At 42.7% G+C, this 19,772-nt stretch overlaps 1 protein-coding gene across 1 annotated transcript; it reads right to left on the bottom strand.

Annotated features, from left to right (window-relative positions):
• Window positions 1-1,896: 1,896 nt before the first annotated feature.
• On the bottom strand, window positions 1,897-5,723 carry GCNT1 (glucosaminyl (N-acetyl) transferase 1). The gene is made up of 2 exons (XM_080912732.1): window positions 5,634-5,723; window positions 1,897-3,337 (listed from the first exon to the last, which is right to left on the bottom strand). Exon 2 carries the CDS (start codon window positions 3,188-3,190, stop codon window positions 1,904-1,906), a length of 1,287 nt encoding a protein of 428 aa, XP_080768858.1. The 5' UTR covers window positions 3,191-3,337; window positions 5,634-5,723; the 3' UTR covers window positions 1,897-1,903.
• Window positions 5,724-19,772: the final 14,049 nt, after the last annotated feature.

Raw genomic sequence — 19,772 nt, 5'->3', positions numbered from 1 at the left:
GCAAAGTTCAAGAGTTCATCTAGTAGAATGCAAAGTGGGCTGATGTGTTGACCACCGGTGACCCCATGTTGGGGTTGTTGCTTGTTGGGTCCCTAGACTTATGGTTTAACCAGTGTTTTCAAGATGGAAAAAGAAAAACTGCTTAAGTCACAGTGGTTTACACAAATGACATGCCACTAGGTACTACCGGTTTTAGATTTAACAGATGCCCCATCTCATAAGTAAAAGCCTTTCTACTAAAAGAACCACTGGACGAATCCTGGTTACAAACTAAAAACAGCAATCTGATGTCAGTATGGCCGGCATCACCATCATTGCCGGTGGTCCACAGCAAATGAGTTTCTATTGGTCCAACATAAAACCCGACTTTATCTACGGATCCTCAGCTTCTCCAATAGAGTTGTTATTAAAAGAAAAACATTTTGTAGCTTTGAGGCAGAAAACACACGTTCTCTACAGAATGCCTTAAAGCTGTCTGATGTTCTTCTGGATTATTAAAGTTGGCTATGTTTTAATAATAAAAGTACATGGAAATAATTCTTTTTAAAAATCAAATGGCAAGTCTTCACATTTACTATAATTCTGTTTAGATTTAGTTCAATAATATTAAGAGAAAACAAACAAACAAACAAACAAACAAACAAACCCATCCCCTGCATTGGAGACCAGAGACAAAACTAAAGAAACCCTATCTCGTTTGCCTTTTGGTGAAAACATGCTGTAATACTACAGCTCTTTTCAAACACTTCATGGGGACTTCTCTACTTCTTTCTCCCTCATTAAGGGTCACGAGAGAGGAAGAAACTAGCAACTAGCAGGTTAAGGAAAGTCAATGGGCAGATAACATGGATACTCAAGGCCAGAACACTGTCACCAAGAAAGCCTTCATTTCTTGGGCCAGAGCCAGTTGCTGACTTTAAACTTGTACCAGGGTCTTAGCCACGGCTTTAGTAGATTCCCTTCACACCTCAGATGCCTACTTCACTTTCTCTAGTTCTGTGCACTAGTTACAGGTGACTGGGTCACATCAAAAGACCCAAAACACAGGCATAGGGTTCTAAAACAGCAGTGTGTGCTTAACAGTACCTACAGACCGGGAAGACAGGATAAAGAAAAACTATTTATCTGTAAAACTGAGTTGATTTTCTTCTCCTTTTTAAAGAGACAAGTTCTCTTATCTTGCGCAGCCTGGCCGCAAACTTGAACTTAAACAATCTCCCTGCTTCACGGGGGCATGGGCCACACAGCCAGCTGGTTCTTTTTTAATAAGGGAAGAATATTCTTAAGAATCGATGGACTAGAAACCGCCCTTTATCCACTTTGCTTTTGAGAACATGTATGTAGTTATAAGCAAAAATTCAGACAGAGGTATTCGTGCCAGACATGTGTGTGCCCAGCTCCCTGAGATGATACATGGAGACTCACTACCCAAAATCACAGCAGGAAGGAAATTATTTACAAAGATATGCTAGAGTAAAACCAAACAGGCATCCCAAAAAACAAAAACAAAACACATGCAAGATAAATCATATCTTTGTGATTGGTTGTTGCTACACACTTATTCATGTCAAAAAAAATCATCATGTCTAAAATTTTCAAGAGACTTTTGGCACAAATCAAATCTTATTTAGATTAAGTACCTGGGTTCTTTGATTAGTTCTCGGGGCTGATGTTTTTTATTGGCCTCTTTATTAATTACCTAAGTCGCCTAAAATTGTTGCCAGCTTCCATCCATCCAAACTCGGTCCTCATCACTCTTGTAACTACGTTCTGTAGGATTCATGCAGCTCCCCTGACAGGAAGTCTCTAGTCATCACTCCAAGGAGGACCCCATAGGAGAGGAGGAAAGCAGATGGGGGTACAACTTGTGGGTCCTTATCTTCCCCAAGACTGCCAATAGTGCTTAGTGTTCTAAGGTCTCCAGGGCTTTGTGCCTCAGATGCTCATCCAAACACTGGATGGCGAAGGGGTCGACATCTATGTCAAACTTATTGGCAAAAAAGTGGTGTCTGTGCAACATCCAGCTCAAGTCACCAGCTCCGAAAACGCACACAGAGCGCACATGGACTCCATTGCATGGTGGGTAGGGCGCACCGTTGGAAATATCACCTTCGAAGTATTGCCACTTAACAAGTCTAGCGACAGCATTCATGTCAGACAAGTCATACTTATGGCTTGGGGGGCGAGAACCAGGGACTTCGGGGATCCTTTGGATGGTGGCCCAGAGGAACTCATCCGGGCTGTATGTGTCCTGTGCCCATTCCATGAACTTTTGAGTATTTTCATTTTCCAGCACATAGCCTACATATTCCCTAGTGACCACGAAGTAAGCACTGCCTGAAAAAAGTGGAGTTTTGAGTGGAGGCTGGGTCTTGACTACCCCAGTGTTTGTCAGCTTCCCATCAACAACCGCGTATCGTTTTTTCCATCGCTCTTCCTTGTTGGGAGGCATCTTCTCAGTTTCCAGGTTGTTTTCCCCTATGAAGGACTTGAGCTTCCTGATAATTTCCAGGTTGGTTTTAATAGGGAAATCCATACCACAGAGATTGATCAAGTACTTCCAGCTTGCATTCATTCTGTACAGGTCCTTCATGCAGTTGAGGTCAGCCTGAACCCGACTCCAGGATGCATAGACAACACTCTCCAACTGGCTGGCCACGAAGACATTATTGAAGCAGGATGCGATGCCCCGCACCGCGGCTAAAAAGGATTCCTCTGCTTTTTTGTCCACGTGAATGCAGTAGAAATTCTGAGGCATGTAGATGGCCCTCAGGAGCCTGTCTAGCATTTCAATCTTATGGTGAACCACTATGGAATATGCAATTGGAAAGCCTACCTCTTCTTTAGTAAGGGGCTCCACAATATATTTGCGCGTCCTGATGAAAGAGGTGCAGTCACGGGTCATGTTTATATAGTCTCTCGCTGTCCACCTTGGGCGCTTCTTGAACTGCACTGTTAGGATCTCAAGCTTCACTTTCTGGATTTCTTCGGGGTCACCCTGTAGAACTTTGGTGCAGTTCACATTGCTATTGGGATCATCTCCAGCAAGCTCCAAGTGTCTGACACTAACAAATTCAGGTTTCTGATGGATTTTTACGACAGAGAAGGTAATTAGAGAGAGAACAAGAACCAGAAAGTAGTATTTTGTAGAATAAGAAAAAAGTCTCCTCCGAAACAGGTTTCTCGGCATTTCAAAGAATAGTCAGAGGCTTCCTGGTGTGGTGGGACAATCTTCTAGGCTTTAGGAAAAAATGATGTTTCTTCCAGTTACCTTCTGTTGTGGCCAGATGACTTGCAAGGTTATCAGAGGGATAAGATATTACTGCACAGGACAAAGCTTAAAAAAAAAAAGAAAGAAAAGAAAAAACATACTCAGTAAATGCAATCATTTACAGCATCTTCTCAGGCTTAAAACTATCCACTTTGCTATGAGACCAGATTTAGTTTAAAAAAAAAAGTCGACTTAATTAAAGAATAGAGATCGCTTCAGAAAAGACCCATTGATCTCATATTAAAGCTGGAAATTGGGGGTAAAATATCCTACAATAAGCATCTGAGGCTCGATGTGGTGGCACAAACCTTTAATCCCAGTAGGAGGCAGAGGCAAGTCTGGTCTATGCAATGAGTTGCAGGACAGCCAGGACTACAAAGAGAGACTGTCTCAAAAACTGGAACCTCGGACCTGTAAGTGTGCAGGAGGACAGGAACACAGGTGGAGGCTGTGGCTCTAATTTCTCAACCGTCCACATGCCATGAGTGGCAGTACTCTACGGGTTCTAATAAGTACCTCTACCTCCACATCATCATTACGTTCCTCCTGGTGACAACAGGCAGGAGCCGCCTGAAAGGGTCAGATCCATCTGCCTTTTGCTGATTTAGGGTGGTGACACACTTGGAGAAAAGCTTAAGAACAATTGTGAATCCGAAGACCCTGGAAACAAGACAGTTCTGCTGAGTATTCAAAATGGACGTGAAAGGCCTAGCTGAACTGAAGCCAGATTGGTGACTGTTGACTTCACCCCTAAAAGTAGTTCCATGGTGACGGTACTTTCACTGGACAATACAGGTTTGCCTCTCCTACAATAAAAGCCTTACAAAAAACAATAACTTGCTTGGGCTTGGGAGTGTAGCCTAGTTGGTAGAATGCCTGCTTTGGCAGGCAAGAAACATGGGGTCCAATGGTCAGCACCATATAAAATCAGACACAGAGCTCAATTGTAACCCCAACATTTGGGAGGCCGAGGCAGAAGGATCAGAAGTACAAGGTCATCCCTGGATACATACTGAGTTTGAGGCTACTTGAATAAGAACCAACCAAACAGACCAAAGCAAGCAAAACAAAATGTTTAAAATATAAAACATATATAAGATGCTTATTTATGAGGTAAATACTGTATAATATTTATATATACTATATAGTATATTATACTCTTTTTAAAGATTTATTTGTTTTAGTTATAAGCCTTTAATGCCAGCACTCAGAAATCAGAGGCAGGTGGATGTTTGTGAGTTCCAGGCCAGTCATTGATACATGGGACTGCTTCAAAAACAAACAAACAAACAAACAAAAAGAAAACAAAACAGTTGGTTCCATAACTAAGGGTCTGCTTTAAAATAAAAGGTCAAAGCTCATTCATTTTACCCACCTAAGATCTAGGCAATATTGAAGGATGTATGTCTGTATGTGTGGTGGCAGGGAAGGAGAGGGGGGTTGTCATTGTTTGGGGGACAGGTTGACCTTGGACTACTGATGATCTTCCTGCTTTAGTCAGCTTCTCAAATACTGACTCAGATTGCAAGCATAGGCCACCATACCTGGCTTGAAGTAAATTTCTGACCCTAAAATAAACAATGCCACTTGAAAAATACTTCATTAAGAAGTAATTTGTTACTACTAGTAGGACAGTGAGAAATAAATACATAAATGGTCACTGTAAGTATAGCATTAAAAAGGCAAATGGATGGAACTTGAGAAACATCATCCTGAGTGAGGTAACCTAGACCCAAAAGGACATACCCAGCAGGAGTCTAGCCTGGCTGTCCTTTAAGAGGCTCCACCCAGCAGCAAACTCAGACAAGGGATAGAGAGACCCAGAGCCAAACAGTGGATAGAGCTTGGGGACACTATAGAAGAATTAGAGGAAGGATTTCAGGCCCTGAAGGGATAGGAACTCCACAGGATAGCAAATAAAGTTAACTAACCTCGTCCCCTGGGGCTGAGAGTCTGAATCTCCAACCAAAGAGCATGCACGTACTGGACCTGGCCAGCGCTAAACACACACATATGTAGCAGACATGCAGCTTGGTCTTCATTTGGGTCTCAAACAAATGAAGCAGGGGCTATCCCAAAGCTATTGCCTGTCTGCGGGATATGTACTTGCAGCTGGGTTGTCTTGTCTGGTCTCAGTGAGAGAGGATGTGCCTAGAGGAGACTTGATGTGCCAAGACAGGGGGGATACCCATGAAGGGCCTCCATCCTCTTAGAGGAAAAGAAGAGAGGGGACAGGGAGAGAGTGGGTAATGGAGGTGTGTGTGTGTGTGTGTGTGTGTGTGTGCAGTATATGAAGTGAATAAATAAAATAAATAGAATAAAAATTGCTTTAAAAAGAAAAAACATTCAGACTTCATTTTACCATTTAGAATCACAGGAAGTCTGAATCTGTCGAGGCTCTGATTCCTGGTGACATCCTGTACTTGCTCAGAGGGGCTATTGTGCTGCCAAGTTTCTACCCAGCACCAGGCATCCAGCAATGATGACATGTCCAGCAGGCTTTTCCAACAGTCTGTAAAATAGAGAGGGAAGGAGGGAAGGTGCTGATGGTGTGTGTGCTTGTCCTGTGCACAGCACCCGAGAGCAGCTACTCCAGTGTGTTTACCCACTGCCTCCATGAACCACAAGGCTCAACGGGGTCTCTAGAATCTTACTTCTTTTTCTAATACTATGTGGGATCTAGGTTAAATTCTTTTTTCTTATTTTCTCCCTCCATCCTCCTTTGAGAATCAAACCAAGAGCCTGATATATGCTAAATAAGCTGCATGGGCTAAGCTTTCTAAAATAAAACCCAACAACATCCTAAGAAGAGTGCTAGGGAAGGGATTAACGGCTAATCTAACTGGAAATCCCACCCTTTTTTTCCTGCTCTGAAGGCTCTCCACGCTCACTGACATATTAGCAACAACCTCACAGGTAAGTAAGCTGTTCACACCATTTTCTTCCAATTACCAACACCTGAAGTTTTTACTACTAATATATTAACAGTGGGGTGGGAGTGGGGGTGCCTTGAGAGACAGCTTGAGTTGGGTTCCTAGCCACCATGCCAGGTGGGTCAAAACCACATGGAACTTCAGGCTCCGTACTCACAGACAACCACACAGTAGACATAATTAAAAATAAAATAAATATTAATTTTAAAATATCAACATTACCTTGAAATTAGTAATACCAACGATCAACAATATTCCTCTAGGTAATCCTGCCTCCCTCTTTTTAGATTAGGGAAGAAGAGAAGAATCCTTCTGACCAGTCTTCAGCAGACCAGGCAGTCAACTGGACAGAGACTTCTCCCTTTCTTTTTCTCTTTCTGAGTAGTCTCACCATGCATGGCCTTCTCCATCTCTAGGGTTCTGGGAGTACAGAGCTCATTAGACACTTGAGTGACTTCTCACAACAATACAGCCTCTTCACTAAACAAACAGTAGCAACAAGAAGGGTGAAAGGTCTGATTTCCAGAGTCAACATTAATATTACAAGATACACATCTACAACAACAAACACTTACAAGGCATGCAAAGAAACCAAAAGATCTGCCCCCTACATAGGAGGAATGTGCTCAATTCTATCCTCAAAGCAGCCAGGTACTGGTCTTAACAAACTAATTACTATACACCCGTTCAAACAAAACAGACTAAATAGTTATTATACATCCATCCAAACAACTTAAGAATTAAACAAAATTATGAGAAAGCTAACCAAATTGAGAAATTGAGAATGGCAGTACAAGAATTTAGTTCTTTAAAAAGGACTAACAAAAAGTCTGGAATGGACAGGTTGTAACCACTAAATGTACCTGACACATGAAAATGCCTAAATTAGGGGGAATCCAAAAGCAGGGTTGAGATAACATAAGAAAGAATTGGCAGGGTTGGGGGAGGGAGGGAGAGCTGGAGCGATGATTCAGTGGTTGGGCTTATTCTTCCAGAGGAGCTGGGTTCAATTCCTCGCACCTCTATGGCTGTAACTCTAGTTCCAGAAGAGTCAATACCATCACATAGACAAAGACAGGCAAAACAACATTCATAAGATAAATCATAAAGACAAAAAAGAAAGAAAGAAAGAAAGAAAGAAAGAAAGGAAGGAAGAAAGGAGGGAGGGAAGGAATCGAGAAAGAAAGAAAAGAAAGAAAGAAAGAAAGAAAGAAAGAAAGAAAGAAAGAAAGAAAGAAAGAAGGAAGGAAGGAAGGAAGAGTCTGTGAAGCTGAAGACAAGCTAAGTGACAACATCAGTCTGAGGAACAAAGAAAACAAGTATGGAACACTGACACTCTCTGAGACCCAAAGAGACAACAAGAAAAGCAAGTGTCTGGGAACAAGGGCAGGGGACTCCCAGAAGAACAGAACAAAGAAAGAGGGGTGTGGGAAGAAATGTTTAATAATGGCCAAAAAGCTGTATTCAAAATTGCCAAAATTTGGGCATATGATGTCCTTCAGTAAGGAAAAAGGTAAACATACCAAGGTGTACCATAACTGAGAGCAATGGGATCACAGTTCAGAGACTGTACAGTGGAAAAACGCACGGCCAAGACATAAAGACTGGAGAGGAAGTTCCAGTAACAGGCGAGCTGAGCTCAGCAATCATTACCACAGTGTGAGCATCTTATGCAGGAAGCCCATACAATTGATGTTTGGGTGGGACCACTCCTAAACAGGCTCAGTTTAAGATGCTGGAGACGACAGTGCTGGGCAGAAGCACTTCTGACATTGCTTAGCTTGTTCTATAATGTGTTGGCTGGGAACAAAGAAGAGTGTATGGACATAGGAGGCTCCTCCCGAGAGTCAGACTCACTTGCTGGCTAACATATCCAGATGACAATTGACAAGAGGAAGTTAGTTATCTCAGCATGACAGAAAGAAGCTAGTTGGAAGAGGTTGCAAACTGTGTGGAACTAAGTGCTTGGTGTTCTGGAAAACACAAAACTATAGTGAGAGTACTAAGATCAATATTTATCAGAGATGGGGGAGGGGGGATGCATAAGTGGGGCTTGCTAAGGACCAGAGACTTTACTCCATGGGATTGTGGCCAAGAGACTTTACATACCCCCTGGGAATGATCAGCAATTAATTTCTGAGCACCAGGGTGCAGCTCATCAGATAAGCACTTGCCTGTTATGCATGAGGTGCTGGGTTTAATCCTCAGTGTTGAGGAAAAGGATGGACGTGGAGTATTCAGAAGTTTAGAGTACTTACTGCTGCTCTTCTAGAAGACCAGGGTCTGGTTCCCTGCACCCAAGTTAAGCAGCTATAACTCCCTGGAGCTCCAGTTAAAAAAAGATAAGACACCCCTTTTCTGGCAGGGACCCATATATACACAAGACACAGACATAACCAGAGACACAGACAGACAGACAGACAGACAGACCAACACACGCACACAAATTCGAGATGTTCACAACAAGAGAAATAGTACACAGTATGGAAAATACTTTTCTCTGCAATTTTTCCTGTAAACCTAAGACTGTTCTATAGAAAAATATTAAAACGAACTGTTCACTGAGCTTCAGTGAATATAAACCCCAAAACTGCCAGGTATGGTGGTCAGTGCCTTTAATAGAAGTCCTCTAGGGACCAAGGTCTGGGCTACAAAGTGAGACCAGGCCTCAAAAAAGCAATAGAAAATAAAACAAGACAAAAAAAAAAAAAAAAAAAAAAAAAACATAAATGACTGTCATCAAAAGTTCAAAAGTCAGTGGAAATATTAGAAATTAGGACAGTCCCAGGAACATTAAATTATGCTAATGTAACGGTTCTATAAGGAATAATAGAGTCATTTGGCTGAAATAAAAGGATGTTAGACATTAACCCAAATCTACACAAGTTAATGCAACACAGCAGTGGTAGTATACACGCCCATAAGCATACAGACTGTTAATATATGTTCTCAATGACTTGAAGAACAACTGAACAAGCTAATAATGCCTTTAATTTTGTACATTTATCACCATGGTAAATGAAGACAGCAGTTCATTAAGATTGTTCACTATGCATCCCAATTTCAACTAGTAGAGCAGTGGAAAGACAGTGAAGAGACAGGAAAACAAGACAATACAGAGAAGGTGTTCCTGTGACAAACAGAAGGAGAGAAACATGTATAAAATCTAAGCTACCAACTACTAAAGGTTCTTTTTGTTGTTATTTGTTTGTTTGTTTTCATTTTCAAGACAGGGTTTCCCTGTATAGGCCTGGCTGTCCTGGAATTCAATCTATAGAACAAGTTAGCCTTTAATGGAGATCGACCTGCCTCTGCCTCCCAAGTACTGGGATTAAAAGCGTGAGCCACTATGCCAAGCTAACGATTCTTAATTGCTGTTGTTTGTTTTTGTGCCTGTAATTGGTAAACAAAAGAGAACGAGAGAAAAATGACATGCCTCAAGGACAATACACTCACTCTCTGGGTTACAACATAAAATAAATAAATACCTGGGTCAAGGCAAGAGGCATCTTGGTCCTCAATGGAGTGGTAAGGAAGACAAATTACTTTGGATGAAGAAAGGAGTTAGAAATAAACCAAGCAAGCAAGCAAGCAAGCAAGCAAGCAAACAAACAAACTCTGCAAAACAGCAAGAACAGAGTGAAGTCAAGTAACAAGACAAGTAACAGAGAGAAAATGGAAAGAAGGAGCTTTATGTACACTATATATCTCCAAAAGGTCGAGGGCTGGTACAGGCTGGTGCACCTTTTAGGAGGTTTTGGAAACTGTTTATAAAATGCTTGGTCTCAAGCCTGGCCAAGACCCAAGGTTTCCTTTCTGCAGAAGTGACCCAGGAAAGGTGTGTAGGTTCCCCAGCAAAAACCAGAAGAACCCAAGCAGGTGAAATAGATTTTACTCTAGCTCACTTGTTTGCCCTAACAGTTCCTGGAATTTTGGTTACCAATGCAAGGCAGTTTATTGACCAGGGAATCTAGACTAAGAGACAATGAGACTTCAAACACATTTCTTAACAGTGAGTGCTTCAAAGGAAACAGACTTCAGGAAGAAGAAAACTACCATTAGCATTGTCAGAGAGATCTTGTCTTTTCAAAAATAGATGATAGGGTTAGTGAGAAGACACAGCAGGTAAAGATGTGTGCTACCAAGCTTGACAATCCCTGGGACCCACATGGTGGAAAGAGAAAAATGACTTCTGCAGATTGTCCTCTGACCTCCACACATGCACCATGACTCATACAGAAAGCACACGTGTGCATACACACACACCCCCCTACACATACACAAACACATGCATGCACATGATTATAATGACCAATAGTAGAGTTTGGCAGGAATGACACTGAGCACCAATGTCAGCCCACATAGGAGCATGCAGTTTCCACCTTGCTGCCTTGGAAAATGGGCTCTGCAGAAGCTTCTTTTAGAATAGATCCCATGCTATGAGAGCCACAGGGAGAAATCAGAGTGTGGGATCCCAGCCGTTAGCTCCAGTCATTACAGGTCCCACAAGCAAATGGATAAATCATCAGATGGCTGGCACTGTTGCCATGGTCTTAACTGAATCCTGGAGCATGTGAAAGAAGACTAAAATAGACAGGGCTAGAGTTGAGGTGGTTTTCCTATAGCAATAGGTTAATAGAACAGACAGGAAACCACAGAGCACCCTGCAAATAAAAATAGCCCTTTGGCCATTAAAGACATGGTAGCAAAACTGAGAACACTCAATAGAAAGAGTAGAAGGAGCGACGTAGACAAAATGATTCACGGTACAGCACAGGGAAACTCTCACACAGCCTGACCAGGACGATAACCAAGAGAGTAAAAGGAACCCGAGTAGAAAGCACACTTACCCCATGAACCTGTTCTCGGGAAGCTGCCTAAGCTCAGCTCTAACACAGAGTCAATCCCAGAACTGTGGCAGCAAATGGCAAGAAGGACCCAAGAGGGACCTGTTCCAAGAGGGAGTGAAAACAGTTTAAACAGCAGCAGCTCGTGGGCTGAATTGGATAGCTATTTTGAAAACAAAGCAAAAGGAGTGACGTAGGAACACAGCTGTGGAGGTCAAAGACACTGAGTGTGTGCAAGAGTGACAGTAATCACACACCTAGCTCCCCAAGGTTTAGATTTTGGGTCTTAGAATGTAGACCAAAATGGTTATTAGCCAAAGTCCAATAAAGCCATGTTGTAAGCTGTGGGATCCATCCCCCATACCAGGGCAGAAGGGAAGAGGAAGAGGAAAAGGATGGGAGGCAGAGGGAAGGGAAGAGATGAAGTTCAGTAAAGCAAGGCCAGGAGCAGAAAGTCACAAGAAATGAGTGTGTAAGGGGCACACTGCTCAGCAACACCCATAACTAATGTGAGCCCCGTGGGACAGTGGCTTACTTTGCTGCTGTAAAACAAAGGCCCCTTTCTACCTTTATTTAACCAACTAATAACTATTTTCCACAGTTCCGTATGCAAGGATCAGACAGGGAAGTCAAGCGGGGATAAGGGTGCAAGCCAGAGCAGGGCTATTTTTACAAAAGCTACAGTCTGCAAACCACTGATTGTCAGATCAGATTCATCTTGGAATATGCAAGAAACACAAGAAGACAGCTGATGCAGATGAGGACATTTCAAAACCACAATCTACTCAATATAACCAGGACACACATCTATTTATCAAAATATTCATCCCCAAACCACACACTTATGAGCGTAATTTACAGAGAAACCACTGCACAAAGAGGGGGTTGGGAAATAAGTATTTAAAGAAATGCACAATGTGGCTCAGGCTAGACCTTCATTATGATTGAATATAAAGGGGAGCAGCAAAGAAACTGCTGACATATCTGCTCCATTACGGGAAAGGGTTTTTATTGGGAATAAGAGGGAAAATATCTGGAAGAGTGCAGAGAAGAGAGAAACAGACACAGCTAGGGTTGGAGAAGCAGGAGAGTGGTGCAGACAGAAAGAGAGGGAGACCAGAGGGAGCAGGGCAGACAAATCACATGAATCATAGGGAATAGCCGTGGGCAGAACTCTTTGGGGGATGGAGAAGCCGTTTCACAGGTTCCTAAGCAACACTGGCTTTTATCTCGCCACCAGAAATCCTTCTAGAGTCTGACTCTATTTGAGATAACCGAAGAGCCTGACAAGCACATTTTTAATAATTAGAAGAAAAGAATCAAGCATGGTGGTCCACAAGTATAATCCCAGCACTCAGGAGACCGACAGGAGAATGAGGAAAGCAAGTACCAGTTCAGCCTGGCCACTGCAGCAAGTCAGAAGAAACTGGGCAAGGTGGGGCACACCTTTAATCCCAGTACTCAGAAGGCAGAGGCTGGCAGATCTCTGGGAGGTCAAGGACAGCCTGTTCTGGATAGTGAGTTCCAGGATAGCCAGAGTTACATGGGGAGACTCTATCTTAAAAAACAAAACAACAAAAAGACTTTCTATTCTCGTGTGTGTGTGTGTGTGTGTGTGTGTGTGTGTGTGTGTGTGTGTGTGTGTGTGTGTGTGGTGGGAGTGGGGGTGTTATGTGTCCATGTACTTGCCTATCACAGTACACACATGAAGGTCAAAGAATAGCTTATAGATGTTTATTCCACCATGTAGGTAGGTCCCAAGGATCAAACTCAGGTCATCGGGCTTAAGAGCAAGTAATTTTACCCACTGAACCATCTATCTCATCAGTTCCAAAGCAAAAATTTGGAGAGGTGATAACAATGCTCATCTTATTATAAATGCACATATTAAAATTCCACTACATCTTTCCCCTTTTTATTTTACAGTGCTCACAGTGAAAACCAATGTGTTCCACATACTAGGCAATCATTTTACCTGAGACATACCACCTACGCTGCCTTCACTGCTGTACCAGTTTTAAAGCAATAGAAATACTCCTTAAAAACTGCACAAGCTCTGGGTATTAGTGGCACAGGCCTTTAATCCCAGCTCTTAGAATGCAGAGGCAGGCAGATCTCTGTAAGTTTGAGTGAAGCCTGGTCTACAGACTGTGTGAGATCTAGAATAGCCGGGGCTGAACAGAGAAATCCTATCTAAACACTCAATAAATAAATAAATACATAAATAAATAGGTAGGTAGGTATAGATAGATAGATGATAAATAATAAAATACACATGTACACAAAACATATGCATACATCTATATAACCATATGGGCATGCAGAGCAGCAGGAAGCATGGTCTAAATCTCTCCAGTTAGCATCTCGTCCTAGGCAATACTCAGTTTCTCTCAGGGACTGCTCTGACATGAGCAGGATACCAACTCCTGTGTGTAATACTAAGCCCTGAAAGAGTCTCAGGATTATCAGCCCAGTAAGAAAGCCCAAAGTGCCACCAGGAGCAGGCCAAGAGATGTGCTAATAAGAGAGGACTGGGGGCAAGGACTGGACACGTGGGTGGAGTTCTTTTTTTTTTTTTGCTGTCGGCACCTTCACAGCCCCTCTTCCTTTGGCATGCCCATTCTTCCCAGTCCTTTTAGCAGGTAGCTTCTATTAGCTGCCCCTTGTTGTTGAAGACCAATGCCATTCACTGAGGTCTGCTTAGACTCTAGGTCTCCCAGTGAAAGAGACCCTAACCACAAAGAATGCTCTTGATATGGATCTACTATTCTCAAAATTTGTTTGGAATTTTCTGAGGCCCCCACTGGGGGGGGGGTCATTAAACAACACAGGCTTTTCCTAAGTGCTACTGGGTTGCCTTTTTGTGTTCCATCGAAAAGTGTATTTATTTTGAATATTACAACCAAAGTCAGATTGCATGGTGAAGAAAGGACAGCCAAAGTAGCATCTCTTCTTCAAACAGAGTGCCAGGCACAGCCGACTGCCCATGGTTGGCTGAATAAAGAGTGCAGCATCTATTTATCCCTCACACCTTTAATCCCAGTACTCTGAAGGCAGAGGCAGGTGATCTTTCTGAGTTCTGTGGGCCAGCCTGGTCTACACAGCAAGTTCCTAGACTATCAGGGTGATGCAACAAGCCATTGTCTCACAAAGAAGAAAAAAAGTTAAGAACATTCATTTGGAAACACAAAACAGAAATCATGGTGTGCTAACACGCAGCATTTTCAAACATGAGCACCAGCTTGCAGGAGACAGAACAAACAAGTACACCTTAAGTCGTTAAAGCATTGCAGACAGGCATCCTTCCTCTCTTGCTTCATAGACCTTCCCAGCGGCTCTGTGATATGCAATTTCTCAATAGAATGACGGTAGAAACAAAGATTATAACGTGGCTATCTTAAGTTCAGCTAAAACACACATACAGCACTGTCCTAATTTTTCCTTTCTTGCCAGCTAATGTCTTAAAAAAAAAAAAAGATTTCAAAAACAATGATCTCTGTTTTGATGTGACAGGTTTACTGTTGTTATTTTCCGCATAAAGAATTTGTAAATACTTATTCTTATTTATGTGTGTACCAGTGCTCACGAAGGGCCAGAGGGTGTAAGAAGCCCTCAGGCTGGAGTTGCAGGTGGTTGCTAGCTATCTGATGTGGGCACCCGGAACTGAACCTGGATCCTCTGGGAAAGCAGCAAGTGTTCTGTACTGTGCCATCTCTTCAGCGCCCCCCTGGTTGTGGTTTCTAATGGCGTAAGTATTAATATCAAAAGATACTTACTCCACCTAAACAGAAGCTTTCAGTACTAAGAGTTAGATTTTGTTTCACTCTGCATCGAAACTGACTTTAGGGCTTAGAGAAGTGGCTCAGAAGTTAAGAACACTGATTCTCTCACAGAGGATCAGAGTTCAATTCATATACCCACATGATACCTCACAACCTGTTGTAACTCCCAGTTCCACAGGACTCAATGCCCTCTGCTGGCCTCCGTGGGCTCCAGACACCCACATGGAGCACACGTCTGCAAGCAAACACTCATTCACATTGTGTAAAATAAATACTTAAATTGTCTTGTAGTTGTCACCTGGTCATCATCTACTTGCTCCGTCAAAATCAGGACTTTGAGAAGCTGGGCATAACGGTGTACATATGTATAATTGCATTGCTTGAGAGGTAGATGCAGGTGAGGCAAGAGTTCAAGGACAGCCTAGCCTATCCTGTCTCAGAAACGAAAGCAGATCAAATGTCCAGAAAGAAAGAAAGAGGGAGAGAGAGGATGAAGAGGAGGAGAAAGAAGAGGAGAAGGAAGAAGAGGAAAAGAAGAGGAAGAAACAAACAAACAAAAAAACCAGAAACAATTTGGGATGATAAAATGGCTCAGCGGGTAAAGTGGCTTGTGGTGCAAGCCGAATGACTTGAGTTCAATACCCAGATCCCAGATCCCATAGTAGGAGAAAGCTGACTGTAAAAGCTGTCCTCAGACATCCATATGACCATCACGGCACATGGGAACATATCCTCACAGAGGTGCAGCACATGCGAGTGTGCACATACACACACACACACACACACACACACACACACACTAGCAAAAAAGTTTAGATTTAATTTAAAAATAAGTGGAAAACGCAAATCATCTCCTCCTTCTGCTCCTGTCACAGAACTTCTTCACTGACGGCCCAGGAGCCTTGTCTCCTGCAGGATTCACAGTCAGTCATCAGCTCTACAACAAGGGCACAGCAGCAGACTTATGCAAACAGTCTTTGTTATTTCTTGTTTTGTTTTATGGGAAAAAAGTCAGATGACCTCAAACTTGCTGTCCTTCTGCCTAAACTTCTCACCAATCAGGTTTTAAATTGTCATGTTATATGGCTAGAAAAATGACTCATTGGTTAAGACTCTGCTCTTCCAGAGGACCTAGGTTCAGTTCTCAGCACACACATGGTGCTGTAAAAACAATCATAACTCCAGTCTTAGGGAATCTAACACCATCTTTGGCTTCTTAATGCATGTGGAGCACTTATGTGCAGAGAAAACAGCAATATACTTAAAAAAAAAAAAAAAAAACCCCATGTTACATCTATACCAGGCAAAGACTTCATTTTTATTTTCAAAAATGAGCCTTTAAATTTTAATTATGTGTTTGTGTGTGTATGGGTTTATACATGTGCCCACAGAGGCCAGAGACATTAGACCCCTTGGAAATATGGAGTCACAGATGGTCGTGAGCCATGTCATCTAGGAGCTGAAAACAAAACTCAAACCCACTGGAAGCGCAGACCGTGCTCTCTGCCTCTGAGCCACCTCCCTGCCCTCAAAGACTATATCTTAAACATCATTTTTAAGCTAATGATGAAATTAAGACATACGAAGTTGACCAAACAGGTTTTAAACATTGCTGCTTTAGCTAGATGTAATGGAGACTGGTTTTAATCCCAGTAGAGGCAGGGGGATCTCTGAGTTCAAGACCCGAATGACCCACAGAGGGTGTTCCATGACAGCCAGGACTACACAGAGAAACTGTCTCAAAAAAACCCAAAAACACAAAAACAAAAAAAACCAAAACAAAACCAAAAAAACCCAAAACACATAAGCAAATAAGCAAACAACCACCGTGTCTCGTAAATCTTAAGAAGAACAGCAGGAGTGGAGATTTGGTTTTCCTCACTGCTCTCTTGGTACAGTTCTTGCCTCCGATTAATTATGTGTGTGTGTGTGTGTGTGTGTACTTTATAATATACTATTCCAGAATACTTGTTGCACATTAGTGACACACAAATGCCTTCTTAACTAAATTTCACTGAGATAAAGTAAAATTAGGCTTCCACCATATATCACCTACAAAAGAAAAACCAGCCCTCATGGCTGAACTAAAGGCAGGGAGAATTCTACAGAAATGTTTCTTATTCGTTTTGGAACTGAGACTAAACATCACTTGGGGAATGGGGAATTAGTGGGCACTGTTCAGTCCTCCCCTAGCTTCACACCATCCCTGAAAGGTATAGCTAAGAAGACCAGCAGAGAGTGAAGCTGCCTTTGCTGCCCACAGTTTGCAAGACAGATAAAGCAGTCCCCAGGGGCTGCACAGAAGAAAGGGGGTGGGGTGTAGAGAGGAATTCCAGCTGGCTTCAGCTTGTCAATCACAGGTGACTTGAATCTCACCAAAGGGGAGGGCTGAGGGAATGAGGAATTCCCTCATGTTATGTCTGCTCAGGAAGGACAGACCTCAGGCAAAAGACACGGGAAGGAAGTAGAGTCTGGTGTGCAGTCAGCCAACAGGAAGGTGAGTGAGAAGTAATGCAATTTGTACTCATGTTGTGCAACTTGGCTTGTTCTCAGTGCACCAGTGGCATGTGGTAGAAGGGTGAATAGAGTCTGTCTCCGTCTGTCTGTCTGTCTGTCTGTCTGTCTGTCTGTCTCTCTCTCTCTCTCTCTCTCTCTCTCTCTCTCTCTCTCTCACACACACACACACACACACACACACACACACACACAGGCTCCTCCAGGCTCCTGTACCTATAAAATGAGTAATGGCAGCTGGGCCCATATTTCCCTGCACAGAAGAGGCGGGAAAGGTGAATTCAAGGCCTGTCTGGTCTATGTGGACCTTTCCAGTAATAATAAAAGTGTTCAGACCTTTTCCTAATTGGAAGGAAATTAAGGAAGATAAAGACACTGCTCTGGGGGAAAAATTCTTTACAAGCAGCAGGTACAGAGAAACCATAAAATAGGCTTTGTCTTCCAGATGCCTGTGTCTCTGTCTGTCTGTCTGTCTCTCTTGCTCACATATGCATGCATGCACATTCAGATCAAAGATGAAAGCAAGCTGGTGCTAGCCTTCATGAGTCTTTCTTTTACAGATAGTCTGCTGGCATCAGCCCAATTGCAGAGATGCTCTTAGCCCAGCGGGTTCTCCCTTGGACTCCACTAAGTGGAGACACTACCTAGAGAATGGTAAAGGCCCAGAATAAGGGGAATTAAGAACAGGTTTCTCCACTCAATTCAAAGGGGACTTCAAGATTTAATATAATACTGTTTTTCACAGCAAAGCCCCCCCCCCAGCACTAGCTTTATTTCTCCATTACTAATAGCCTTTACCAAAGCTCTCCTTCAAGTTAAAAATTTGTGCTAGAAATACACAACTTTAACTATAGCAATTTCATACATTCCAAGCACTCCCTTAAAAATCAAAGGAAGCCTGTAAGTACCCATTTAAGTACCGAAGAGACATCACATTAGAAGAGAGAAGCAAAATGTATTGTGTTAACAGAGTGGAATGCTATTCAGCCTTAAAAGAAATGAAGTCACACTCTGTAACCCTGATGACCCCAAAAATTAACTGAAATGCAAAGACACAAAAGGACAGATTCTCTCAGATCCCAGTTGTACAAGGGTCTGGAGTAGCCAGATTAGTGCCAAACAGCAGCACATACCTGACTGTCTACCATTCATCTGTCTGTCTGTCCACCTACCTACCTCTCTGTAGTGTTGGGGCTCAAGCCCAAAGCTGTCTTATTCATGTTAGGCAAGAATCAGACACTGAACTGCTCAGTCCCAAAGCATGTAACTCAGAAGCATATTTTAGGTGATTTTTACTCAGACACTAAAGGGAATTACAGGTAGGAAAAATGCAAGGTTACTCAGAGGGGAAAAGGAGAGTTCTAGTTCCATGGTATAAAAATGTAGAGATGAGCTGTCATTGTAGCTCAGTAACAGGGCTTACCTAGCAGGTACAAGACTTTGGGTTCAATATCCAGCACCTGTTCTTAAAAAAAAGAAAGGAAGAAAGAAAAAAAGGAAAAGAGAACTTCAGATTTGTTCAGAACAAAGATTGCAGAATCCTTGTCTCAAAGGCGGCTATCTTTCCTCAGCCAAGTCGGTGTAGTATTACCCCCGACGTGCTGAAGTGTGAGTAACTCAGCCTTTCACTGAGGAAGCCCTACCCTCTCCGGCAGCCCAGGCAGCCAAAGAGCTGGTTCACAGACACAGTCTCCACAGGCTCAACAGACTCACACCCACTCACATAAACACAGAAAATAGGGTCTAAAAGAAATCTTCAACCTCATTATCACCACAGGCCAAAAAGAAAAAGAAAAGAAAAAAAAAAGTAAAGGCTCTTCCTGGCCACTTCCAAGGGACAACCTGTGTGTCTCTTCTATGTTTTGCTCTGTTCTGAGTGCCCCAGTGCATTATTCTATATGTTTGACTGTGATAGCACAGTTCAGTGGAAACAAAACTTTAGACAGGAAAGTTGCTCTTGAGTTCGTTGTGACATGAGGATCACCAACAGCAGCTCTTCGGCAGACATTCCTGTTGCTGTGGAAACTGAGTCCGAAGAAACTTCAGCCCATCCTGTTTGTCACACGCAGGCCCAAGGCTCTGAACAAGCCTCACCATAAATTCTCCCATCACCCCCTGCTTCCATAGTTCTGGAAATTCAAACACCCTGCTTTTGGTTTCCTAAAATGTGATTATGGATGTATTTCTGTTCTGAATGACAGTACCAAGCTACTTATCAGCAATGACAAGAGCTCTTTTCCTGCTTGGCCATGGCATGTTTAAAACTCAGCTCAATGTCTTCCACATGGTCCCTCCCATGAATCACATGAGCACTGCTTCCTTGAAGCCCATCATTCATTATGAGAAGACACTGGGCCCAAAGAGATAAAGGCAAAGGGAAACGACCAGACAGAACTTTCTGAACCTCTCTGAGTGTTAAGGTTCC

Source organism: Micromys minutus, assembly GCF_963924665.1.
Source record: "Micromys minutus genome assembly, chromosome: 2".
Classification (NCBI taxonomy): Eukaryota; Metazoa; Chordata; class Mammalia; order Rodentia; family Muridae; genus Micromys; species Micromys minutus.
This window is presented reverse-complemented; position numbering and strand designations above follow the sequence as displayed.